The 12,064-nt window shown below is 35.5% G+C and overlaps 2 protein-coding genes across 3 annotated transcripts; both read left to right on the top strand.

The window, feature by feature from the left end:
* Positions 1-2,966: 2,966 nt before the first annotated feature.
* LOC132173483 (myb-like transcription factor family protein) lies at positions 2,967-8,070 on the top strand. Of its 2 annotated transcripts, none has more exons than XM_059584990.2 (3): positions 2,967-3,431; positions 6,415-6,623; positions 7,233-8,070. In XM_059584990.2, the coding sequence occupies exons 1-3, from the start codon at positions 3,143-3,145 to the stop codon at positions 7,740-7,742; spliced, it is 1,008 nt and encodes a 335-aa protein (XP_059440973.2). In that variant the 5' UTR covers positions 2,967-3,142; the 3' UTR covers positions 7,743-8,070. The 2 variants fall into 2 exon arrangements, with proteins under 2 accessions (XP_059440973.2, XP_059440971.2); XM_059584988.2 differs by having other exon boundaries at positions 2,968-3,431; positions 7,230-8,070.
* Positions 8,071-9,328: 1,258 nt separating this feature from the next.
* LOC132176639 (O-fucosyltransferase family protein) lies at positions 9,329-11,526 on the top strand. The gene is made up of 2 exons (XM_059588902.2): positions 9,329-9,834; positions 10,348-11,526. The coding sequence occupies exons 1-2, from the start codon at positions 9,401-9,403 to the stop codon at positions 11,417-11,419; spliced, it is 1,506 nt and encodes a 501-aa protein (XP_059444885.2). The 5' UTR covers positions 9,329-9,400; the 3' UTR covers positions 11,420-11,526.
* Positions 11,527-12,064: the final 538 nt, after the last annotated feature.

Below are 12,064 nucleotides of genomic sequence, written 5' to 3'. Positions count from 1 at the left end.
GGAGTCAAGATTCGATCTCAGGACCTTTGACTCTGATACTATGTTAAACTACTATTTATCCCCAAAACTTAAGCTGATAAGAAGATGTAAATTTAATCATTTAATCATTACTTTAACACTATACAACCCAAGATTCTTGTGAGTTTTCTTCAATTCAAAATCAAAACAAAATCAAAATCAAGTGGTTCGGCTATCCCTATGGGCCATGAGGGAGGCTCGTCACCTCAAATCCAGCCAGATGGGAGATTTAGCTTCAGTGCTACAAAAAGCCAATTATATAATATGTGGATATCGATTAATAACTACATTTTATAACCGCACGAATGCGGTTAGTAAAAGTATGAAGCAAAAGCAAATATCTACATTTTATAAATGAGATTATAAATATTACAAATAATACATCGACTTGGCGTGCAAGAAGATTGCTTGAGTGTAGCAGTGGCTCATGGAATCTGGCAATGGATAAAAGCTGACAATCAACATTCAACAGTCCTAATTTCCACCCATTTCAAAATATTAGTTTTTTTTTTTTTTAATCTTTTATTATTATTGTTATTTCTTTAACATATTAAAATATTGACTTGGATTGGTATGCGCGTGTGTACATACGAGCAAACAAAAATATCTCCACAGCAATATTTTATAGATATAATTTCTCTTATACTATAAAACACCTTTTTAACATCTTAAATTTTGTCTTATTATGTCTAGAAATTAGAAAATATACAAAAAGAGTAGAAAAAAAAAAGAAAAAAATTGTTTATCATAATTTTGTTCGATCCCTCAACAGCAAAAGCGTCATTTGCTTTGAGTTTTGAATATCAATCATTTTAAAAGTCTTTCTTATGTTATTTTTATATCTCTTAAAAAATGAATAACTTTAAAATTATTATTTAATTAAAATTTAATAGTTATCGATTAGAAACACAAAAACGACTTGTAACATTATTCTTATTAACAATTGTGGCTATCAATATTGCGTGGCATTGGTAGCTCCAGCAATGATGATGTTTTAAGGATGTTTTTAAAGAAGTTTATATATATTTTTATAGGTTTAAAAATGTTACATATTTTTGAGATAAAATCCGCCTCTTTATACGAAAAAGCAGCAAGCCATTTTTCATGAGCTTTGGAGGTTTTCTGTGAAAGTGATTACTTTTTAATTCTTAGGGAAAAATATATTTTAATTTAGCCTTTTAAACTATCATCAAATTTTTATTTACATCTTCAAACTTTAAAACCCGTATGTTAAATTAAACTTTTTTTTTTTTTTTTTTCATTTTCTCTCCAAAATACTCTTTAAGTTACTAAATAAAAAAATACGAAATACTATATATATTTTTCTTAATTTTTATTTTGTCGGTGATGGAATATTTTTGACAGTTACTTTGCAGGAGATATGAAATAGCTGTGAGCCGTCCATCTAGCTAGTCAGGGGAACAGGTGTTAGCCATCCGTACATGGCTTTTAAGGTTGAGTGGGTCCAGAAGTAAAATAATGTTAATGTGTGTGAGTTTGGAATTGGATAACGTGGATAAGCTTTTGTAATCCTCTTTTTATACGATAAGTCTAAGATATCCCCATACGCGATTACACCTCAGAATATTCGGTACTTGCGTTTTATGCTCATACTTTACCGCGCCGACTATCTTAGCCTACAAAATCTTCACCGACCAAGATTCTACGGTGCTCCCAACAGCAGCCCTCCACCGACCACGTGTCCCCCTCCACCTCCCACCTTTGACTATGTCAAAAACATCAGTGGGACCCTACAATCAAACATTTTACAGACTGGTCCAAATCTATTGTAATTTGTAATGGATTTCCTTCCTTTTGCTATTTTGTCTTTGTTTTGCTCCTTCCTAGAATGTACTCAAGAAAGAAACATCCTATTTATCAATTAAGACAATCCTTATAAGTGGATGAATAAAGAAACGCATATTTATTTATTTTTAATATCCGTTTCCCTCCCCTCCCCGTACTTAATACGCTGAGTCGGCATGCTCCATTTATTATTAATTTTTTTTCTTTTTAATTAATGATAAATAGAACATGCCAACTCAAATGGACACAAAATGCAAAGAAGCATGTTTTATTAAAAAAAAAAATTGTACTTCTCACGTACGTAAATGATACATAACAATTGTATAGACTGTGTTGAAAGAAGTTCCTTCAATCGATTTTGAAAGAAAATTAATTCAATTTAAAATAAGAAAATTGCTATTAAATATTTGAGGAATGATTCTAAAAATTGTAAATCTAATGTTGCAAAGTGAGAAGTAAAATTGATCTATGTCTCTCTCTTTTTTTTTTTTTTTTTTTTTTTTTTTTTTTTTTTTCTTGAGGTTAAATTACAATCAAATTAAAAATAGACTCGGTTTGTTAATGTGTTTTAAATGGTAATTTTTCTTTTAAAAAAATATTTTTTATGACATAAATGTTAAAATAGTTTATAAGTATTTTATATTTTAGGTTAATTGTTAATGTTTTTGTTTTAAAAAATAAAACCAAAAGCTTAAAAAAAAAAAAAAAAAAAAATTGAAAAGTGTGGACCCGGGTAGCACCCTTTTTTCTTTCCTTATTTTCTATTCTATCCTGCCTAAGATTTTTCTTTACTAAACCGTGTTAGATTCTTATAAAGATGGAATATTAGTATTTATTTTTTCCTAAGCAAAATGAGATATAATTTTTTTTTTCTTCTTCTGAGCCATAAGATATATATATATATATATATTAAAAAAAAAAAAGGTTTTTAATGTATCCTTGAAGTTAGCATTCTATGTATTTACCTTTTTTATATCTAACGCCGATCTCTGACGAGGATAAACAAATTTGGAAAGATCATGATCATAATGCACTGTTATACGAAATCGACGGCCAGCATAGAAGAATAAAAATTTTGAATTCCGCGAGAAGCACGGAATCGCTGCCCTTTATCTAGGGGCAGATATATGGATAGTGTTCCCTTGTCTGTCTCCTTCTCTTTCTCCCATCTGCGAAAGCCGAGGGAGTGACCGAAAGGGTCCAAAACCCAACCCGCAAAGCTCTGTTGGGTAAAGCAATTCGGATCCACTGGATCCGAATCCTATCCTCCCCACAAGCAACCTAATTTCGTATCCCATCCGATCCGATTCGAGAAGAAATGACTCGGAGGTGCTCGCATTGCAGCCACAATGGGCACAACTCTCGGACGTGCCCGAACCGCGGGGTCAAGCTTTTCGGGGTCCGGTTGACTGACGGGTCGATCCGGAAGAGCGCCAGTATGGGCAATCTGAGCCACTACGCCGGGTCGGGTTCGGGTCTCAACCAGGCCGGTTCGAACACTCCGGGTTCGCCGGGAGAGACCCCGGACCATGGTGCCGCCGCCGACGGTTACGCCTCCGAGGACTTCGTGCCCGGTTCTTCCTCGGCCTGCCGTGAAAGAAAGAAAGGTTTAGAATTTTTCTTATTGCTTTTGATTTCATTCATTATTGTTGAATTTATTATTTATTTTTGCATGGTTATGATTGACTTTGTGAGGAAGTAGAATAGGAATTGAATGATAAGAAAAACGTGAGATTGCTTTTTTTTTTTTTTTTCTTCTATCCTTAATGGTGATTTTTGTTTTAGTTTTTTCATTTTCTTTTTATATTTTACTATTTATTCAGGTTTATTTATTTATTTATTTATTTTTGCGTGGTGGTTTTGTGAATGATTGGACTAGGAAGTGAGTGCGATAAGATTGTGCCTTTGACACTGTTGGAGGTTGGGTAAGGGTTTTCGTTTTTTTTTCCTTCTCCTTTTTGGGGTTAAGATTTTGAAAGAATAAGAATAATTATTAAAAAAAGCAACCACTTGGAAAGGCAGTTCGGTTTGCTTTAGTTTTGGAATTTGAATTGAATATAAGGGCCAGTGATCCCTAAACTAGAGAGAGGAGAAAAAAAGAACTTTTTGAGAAAGAAGTTTTAGAGTGCGTTTGGCATCGTGATTTCGCAAACAAAAATTGGGATTTTAAATTAAATCGCAGAAAATAAATCATTTGTGATGGCGTTTTTAAAAAATTGCGATTGGAAAGTCTAGAAAATATGCATTTTTGAATCGCAAGCGAGAGGGTGTATTTTTAAAAACATACAATTTTAAAAGCTAGATTGCCAATTTAAATGCCAAACTACGATTTTGTCAAACACTTAAATGCGTTTTTTTTAAATTCATGTTTTCAAAGTTATACAGATTAAAACTTATCAAAAAAAAATGTTTTCAAATCGTATATTTTAAAATTGCTATTTTTAAATCGCACTTTTTGAAATCCCAAACCCTAATAGACCTTTAATACAAAATTTTTCAAGCTGAGCTTTTTTTTATGACTTTGGACAAACCATATGGTCTAGCTAATGGATATAGATGCTGCGGATTAAAGTTTGGTCACTTAGAAACTGCAGTCAATTTATGGAAGTTTAAGGAAAGTACGGAAGCATTTTGGTGTAGTTTTTTTTTTTTTTTTGATAAGTAATAATCAGTCTTATTGGTGTAGTTTAAATGGCAAGAAGGTTTTTTTAGATATTTTGTTCGACTCTTGGCTATCAAGGAAAAGTATATGACCTATAAGGATGTGAACAAAGTTATTAACTCCAGATATAATACACTGAAATACCTATCGAGTTAGGAAGTGCCGATGGTCTTCAGATTGAATGACATCTCTGCCACCCTCCCATCCAAAATGTGCCCCTAGGAAAAGGAATTAATTCATTGAAGTTTCTATGAGTTTAACGAGGATTCAATCATGTTTATAATCAAATTTAGCTGGATAGCAAAGTGTATCATGAGGTTGTGTTGGAAAAATCTAAGGATGAAGTGGCTTTAGATTTATATTTTTATATTGGCTTGGTTTCCTCCGTTGAATGGCAGTAAGCAAGCAAGGCAGTGTTTAATGTTTTTGGGTGCTCTGTTCAAATATAATAATAATGTCGCTTATAATTTAAAATCTTTTCTTATTCCCATAGCCCTCCCCCTCCCTTTTTTATGAAATGTAGCATTAACTTTAAGTGGGACAATTTTTTTTTTTTGAAGAAATAATTAAGAAGTGAACAGCTTTTTAGGTTTTATTTTATTATTTTTTTATTTTATAAAAAAAAAAAAAAAAAAATTCCTAACTACAACATTTTTGACAATTACAAGTCTGCTTAAAATTTGGAACATGCAATATAAGTGAATTTTAACTGTCTGTATAGGCATTTTTGGAAGTTGAAAAAGTTATTTTGGTTTCAGAGGCTGTAACTGTCCACAATGTGTTTCCTTTAAGTAGATGGTATAGATGTGCCAACATTTAGCTGTACTGCACAGGAATTATTTCGAGCATATGGGTTGTTAAATCATGGCTGATTATCTGGGTGCTGGTAACATGTCTGTCAAGCCAAATTTTTTATTTTTTGTTTCTGAAAGATGCACTTTAACAACAGATGCTGACTTGCCAAGGAAACTTTATAGGTCTCATGTTAATGCTTTTAAAGGGTGAGTTAAAATTAATGGATACTTATTTTGTTAGAGCAGTTATGTGTCTCAGGTTTGATTGATTAGGGTGAGGAGCAGAAATGAGACATCAAGTTTTTTAAGTGTAAGGAAGGATGCATACTTTTCAGTTTACAAGTTAATCAAGGCTCCCTCGAGGGTGGCTTTTTTTGTGTGGACCAACGACTTTAGGGAAAATATTGACGTGGGATAATTTGAGAAAGAAGAATGTTGTGGTGGTGGAGTGGTAGAGTGGTGGTGCATATGCAAGAAGAGTGGGGAGTCCATTGATCACCTGTTGATTCACTGTGAAGTAGTAAGAGAGTTATGGAGCTCTATTCTTAATTTGTTTCTGTTGATTGGGTTGTGCCTGGACAGGTGAGCTATTTGTTGGTGAGTTGGGGAAGTCAAGTAGGGCGTTGTAATATTATGGAAGTATGGAGGTTGGCTCCATTGTATTTAATCATTTAATGTGGCGCTTGTGGAGGAAGTGGAATTATGCTTGGAGTTTTGAAGATGTAGAGAATTCAGTGCTAGAGTAGAGGAGGTTCATGTTTAACACTTTATATACTTGGATATCAGCATATCATAGCTTGCTTGTTTCTAGTTTTGCTGATTTTTTTGAACTTTTGTTCACATTTTTTCTTGATTAGGGTGTTCTCTTGTATAGTTGTATACTTCCTGTGTATTAGTGTTATGTCTTATTTCGCTTATTTAATGATATTGAATTACTCATAGAAAAAAAGTTTATATGTTAATAAGTTCGTTAAATTATTTATTATGTCTGTAAATCATGAAATGATAAGATGCAGTGAGACTGAAGCTTAGATTTTGTAGATTTTTTGACCTTATGACATGCTTTTAATATTGTATTGGCTGTATGCTGCATGCCTTGTTTGTCTCTGAAATGGCTAATGATTGGTTTTGCAGGCATTCCATGGACTGAAGAAGAACATAGGATGTTTTTACTTGGATTACAGAAGCTTGGCAAAGGTGATTGGCGTGGTATATCTCGCAATTATGTTATATCAAGGACACCTACTCAAGTGGCCAGCCACGCTCAAAAGTATTTCATCAGGCAAACCAATGTATCTAGGAGAAAGAGACGTTCAAGCCTGTTTGACATTATAGCAGATGAAGTTAGTGCCCTTTTTTCTATCTGAGTGATAAAGTGATAGACTGTACCTGCATGTACACATTGATACATTCATAGGGAAGCCAAAAAAAAAAAAAAAGCTTCTATATTTCTGCAGTTAACATTATATGATATGCACTTGTCATTTGTTACTGGCATATAATTTTGGTATGTTTTTCCAATCTCCATCTATTGTAACAAAACTAAAACAGCATGGCCATGCATATTATGTGGATGGTCAGTTTTTAAATGGTTCTTGTCCTGGTTGTGAGGATTCTATCCTTTTTCCCTGATTTTTTAAGCTTATCTTTCACCGACTTTGTGCAAACAATATGTATGTACCTATATTTTGGCATAGGATAATTTGGTTGTTAAGACTTGTCAAAATCTTCTGGTTCTCATGTCCATTCTTTGTGTGATTATTCTCTTTTACAGTCTTTGGAAACAACTGTTGCTTTTTTCCTTATGATGCCCACTTGACATGTGATGTTGTGTTTCTTTATTTTTGCTTGTGGATGCATGAAATATTCAAGTTGGAGTTCTCTCTCTCTCTCTCTCTCTGTTTCTTTTCGTCTTCTTGTGTCTGATATATTTGCTGTTTATATTTCAGCAGTCAGTTGATACTTCGATGGTACCTCCTCACGACTTCTTATCTGTCAACCAATCACTGGCTGAAACACAGGGCAATCCTCAATTGCCTACTACTCCTCCTCTGGACGAAGAATGTGAATCAATGGAGTCTACCAACTCCAATGATGGAGATCCTCTTCCTCCAAAGCCAGATAGCTCACAACCTTGCTACCAGGTGGTATATCCTGCTTATTTCTCACCTTTCTTCCCATTTCCGCTTCCATGTTGGTCGGGATACAATAATGAGGAAACAAAGAAGGAGACACACGAGGTTCTCAAGCCAACTGCAGTACATTCGACAAGTCCGATCAACGTTGATGAGTTGGTTGGCATGTCAAAACTAAGCTTGGGGGAATCTATTGGTAATTCTAGTCCATCCTCTCTTTCATTGAAGCTGCTTGAAGGGTCCTCTAGGCAGTCAGCTTTTCATGCAAATCCAGCCTCTGGCAGTTCAAATATAAATTCAAGCGGCAGCCCAATCCATGCAGTTTGATGGACAGCTTTCTGAGCTTGAGATTGTAGGTTAGCTCAATGCTGGGTGAACTCTATGGTTACTGTTAATACAAGACTAATAATGTGCAGTTTGGTTTGGTTTGATTATGTCATATCACCTTAATAAGATTGTTTTGATATAAGTTAATTAGCTTAATTCAGTTCTTAGCTTGTAGGCCATAGCATCTATCATCAGAAATTATTTGAATCTTCTAAAATTTTGCCTTATATTATTCGTTACATTCCTCTGTTCTCTGATGTTGATCATGTATGACACTATACTTCAAAAAGTTATGCAATACTAAAGACCTGAGCATATGTTGTGGCTACTTTTATGGATTATTCAGTCTGAAATTATTTTACCTTGTAACACAAATCCAAAAGGAGTCCTTGGACGACTAAAGAGTCAGGGTACAGGGTGAGCCTGTTATATGACTGTGGATTCAAGGGTTGATTTTTATTGTCACATCATCAAGTTGTATGACAGTCGTATAATAGTTTACTAAATAGTATTACTCCTTAGGAGAAAGGTTTCCAAAGTTGTTCCAGGGTGCTGGGTTCCTAGTTGAGTTGTGCACCTATGCTCAGCTGATCTCTTTTTCATGACACTTTAGGTGCTATTTCTTTAGACTAAAAATATAGGGAGAGTAATGGTCTTTTGGCCTGTGAAGTATTTTGTTTCGAAAAGCCAGATAGTTACAAGTCAATCCATAACATTTCAAAGCACAAAAGTAAATGAATTGCAGGTTGTGATTCAATTTTGTAAAACATTTGCATGGATCAGAACTAAATATGAGATGCTCTTTTTTTATTTTTTATTTTAAAGAAAATAGATGCTCATTGTTATGCCTTTGCTTTTATGTTACGTAGATGCAACCCCAATCTTTAACTTCTGTGAAGTAACTAACATGAAAAGTTACTTAAAAACGCTTCATTTTAGCCTATATAAAATAAATGTAATAAAAGGTATGAAGAGTAATATTATTCAATTGTTAAATGACAATCCCACAATCTATTGTTAAGCGGATTTGTTTATAAAATTAAAGGTCTACCAAGCCTTATCAATGTTGGCCACTAATTTCTTCTTAATTATCTTTAAAAAATGGGGTATGCTCACACTTTTAATTTGCTATAAACATTCGGGCTAAGATTCACTATAATCTCTACAATATTAGTGAATCTCTACCGAATAAACTTTGTCTAATCTCAATCATTGCTTATTCAAATTAAATGGTTAAAAGTTAGTCATATTAACATTTAAAATATGACTAACTTTTGCAAGAACCACAATTCAGCAGCTTTGGGCCTTTGGCCACCTTGTGAATAACACAAGAATGATGTTGCTTTCTTCATAGAGCTGGAAATGCTGCCACGTGGGTCACGAGGTGAATAGGGCTGCCCATAGCTTATAAACATATCATAGAAAAAACCTAGAGGTATGAAATTCCAGAGTATATCTGTGATGTTGTCTTGACGTATCAATCTGATTTGTCTTTTGATTAATATATGATAACACGAATTTTTCTTTTAAAAATAAAAAAATAAAATTAAAATAGAGTATATATACTAATATACTATACACGAGCCCCCTCCTCCCCTCCCAAATCAAACACAAACACAAACCCAAGCTTTTCTCTTGGAAGCAGCACCAGTGCAGTAATGAACCACTTCTTCCACACCAACAGGCCAACACGCAAGCCATGGCTCACCAGAAGACCCTCTAGCAGATCCTCTCTCCTCACCCTCCTCTTCTCCCTCCTCTTCCTCCTCTCCTACTACTTCCTCACCCCACCTTCGCTCTCTCCCGTCTCACCACTCAACAAAACCTCGAATTCCCAATTCCCCCAATGCATTTCCTCTCGAGGGGAAAAATTCCTCTGGTACGCGCCCCACAGTGGGTTCAGCAACCAGCTCTCTGAGTTCAAGAATGCGATCTTGATGGCCGCGATTCTCAACCGCACTTTGATTGTCCCTCCGGTTCTGGATCACCACGCCGTCGCTCTCGGGAGCTGCCCGAAGTTTAGGGTTTCGGATCCGAATGAGATTCGGGCTGCGGTTTGGGACCATGTCGTTGAGCTCCTTAGGACTGGCAGGTTAGTCGGTGACTCGGTTTGGTCACTGTGTGTATTGTGTGTGTATCAGTGTATCACATATCTTGCTCAACTTGAAGGAAATTTGTTGAAATTGATAAGATTAGAGTGTGGGTTCTTTTGGGTTTCTTCTCATTCCCATGCTTATGCCGTCAAATATGTTGATTCTGCTTAGTTATTTGTTTGGTTGGTGAGAAAAAAGTAAGAGAAAATGAAAATTGGAGCCGTTCGGTTTATGAAAAAAAGAAAAGAAGAATTCTGCATTACTGTCTCCACAGCATTATTAGGCCAATTTGATTAGAGGTTTTTGTTTTCTAAAATCCCGGTAAGTAACGAACTTTCAAAAAAAAAAAAAAAAAATCTACTCTCGTTTCTTCCTCTACAGGTCCTTTTTGACTGTATATGTTAGAAAACTGGATTTTGGTCTATATGCCTTTCCCTTTTTCTATCATTACATGGATTCTACTGCTATGATCTTTTTATAAGATGAACCATTATATAAACCTCTTGTTGCAGGTATGTCTCCATGGCTGACATTGTTGATATTTCGTTGCTAGTGTCTTCATCTGTTGTTCGAGCCATAGACTTCAGGGGTTTTGCATCCCTATGGTGCGGAATTAAAGATTTTGTTTGCATCAACAAATCAAATGAGCAGTCGGCTCTGTTTGATAGGCTAAAGCAATGTGGATCCCTACTATTTGGGCGAATTGGTAATGTGGATAAATGTACATATGCAATTAGTGAAGATTGCCGGACTACAGTTTGGACATACCAAAATGATGAGAAGGATGGTGTATTAGATTCGTTCCAACCTGATGAACAGGTCAAGAAGAAGAAGAAGATTTCATATGTTAGGAGACGAAGAGATGTATATAAGACTCTTGGACCCGGTTCTGAAGCTGAATCGGCCAGTCTACTGGCATTTGGAAGCCTTTTCACGTCTCCATACAGAGATTCGGAGCTATACATTGACATTCATGAAGCTCCAAGGGATCAAAGGATACAGTCTTTGATTGAGAAGATTGAATTTCTTCCATTTGTCCCTGAAATTACGAGTGCAGGAAAGGAGTTTGCTGATAAGAACATAAAGGCACCTTTTCTTTGTGCACAGCTCAGATTGTTGGATGGGCAGTTCAAGAATCATTGGAAAGCTACTTTCCGGAGTTTAAAAGAGAAAGTAGAATCTTTAAGACAGAGTCCGCACCCTCTTCATATTTTTGTGATGACTGACCTTCCTGAAGGTAATTGGACTGGAAGTTATTTGGGGGATTTGAGTAGAGATTCAAATCAGTTTAAGCTGCATTTTCTGAGAGAAGAAGACGAGTTAGTGATCAAAACGGCCAGAAAAGTTGTGGCTGCTGGTCATGGCCTGAGGTTTGGCTTTGTTCCAGAGAGTCTTGGAATGGGTGGATTGAAAAAACATTGCCCTTCTGAGAGATTGCCTGATGTACTTCTATACATAGAGGAAGCTGTTTGCAGCTGCGCTTCACTTGGTTTTGTTGGGACTGCAGGGTCAACTATTGCTGAGAGTGTAGAGCTGATGAGAAAATTTGGCACATGTACGAGGCAAAGTCTGATTGCATTGTGAATAAAAAGTGAAAACTAACTCATTTTTCAACGAGTTAGTTTATGAGATCAAATTTGTCTGGCTAAGGGTTGTGGAAATGAGAAATGCTAGACAGACACTTCCACTCATACTCTCAAGTATATACTCTCTTACACCCATTGGATTTAAAATTCAACAGTGATCTATTCAAAGTTGAATGATGATTTTCATTGTTACGTCAAGAGTGTGCACATGAGAGTGTTGGAATGGGAGTGTGTGTGGCATTTCTTTGGGGAAAATATGCTGTCTGCCAGAAATGGGTTCTTTTAATACGTATGTTTCACTTCAGCATCTTACTTATCAAAAAAAAAAAAAAAAAAAGTTTCACTTCAGCATCGTGCAGAAAAAGATAGTGGCACCTGCAGTCTTTCGATATTTGTATGCTTTCTCACAAATCTTGTGAGCCAGAAAACATTCCATTTGACTCTTCTGTTTGTGGAAGGCATGAGACCGTTAAGGGAAGGACTTTCCCCATGTCAGGATTCATCTCTGCTGAGGTTGCAAGTATTTGAAAGTAAATGTAAGGGAAACTTCACTAAGGTTCTCTGAACTTTCGGCCGATTTTGCAGACCCCTCCTAAACTTCAAAAACTCTCATTTTGGACCCTTAAACTTCTATTTTTTTCTC

This window comes from Corylus avellana, chromosome 3, assembly GCF_965113065.1.
Source record: "Corylus avellana chromosome 3, dhCorAvel1.hap1.2, whole genome shotgun sequence".
Classification (NCBI taxonomy): Eukaryota; Viridiplantae; Streptophyta; class Magnoliopsida; order Fagales; family Betulaceae; genus Corylus; species Corylus avellana.
The sequence above is the reverse complement of the archived record's forward strand: the minus strand, read 5'-3'. Positions and strand labels throughout refer to the sequence as shown.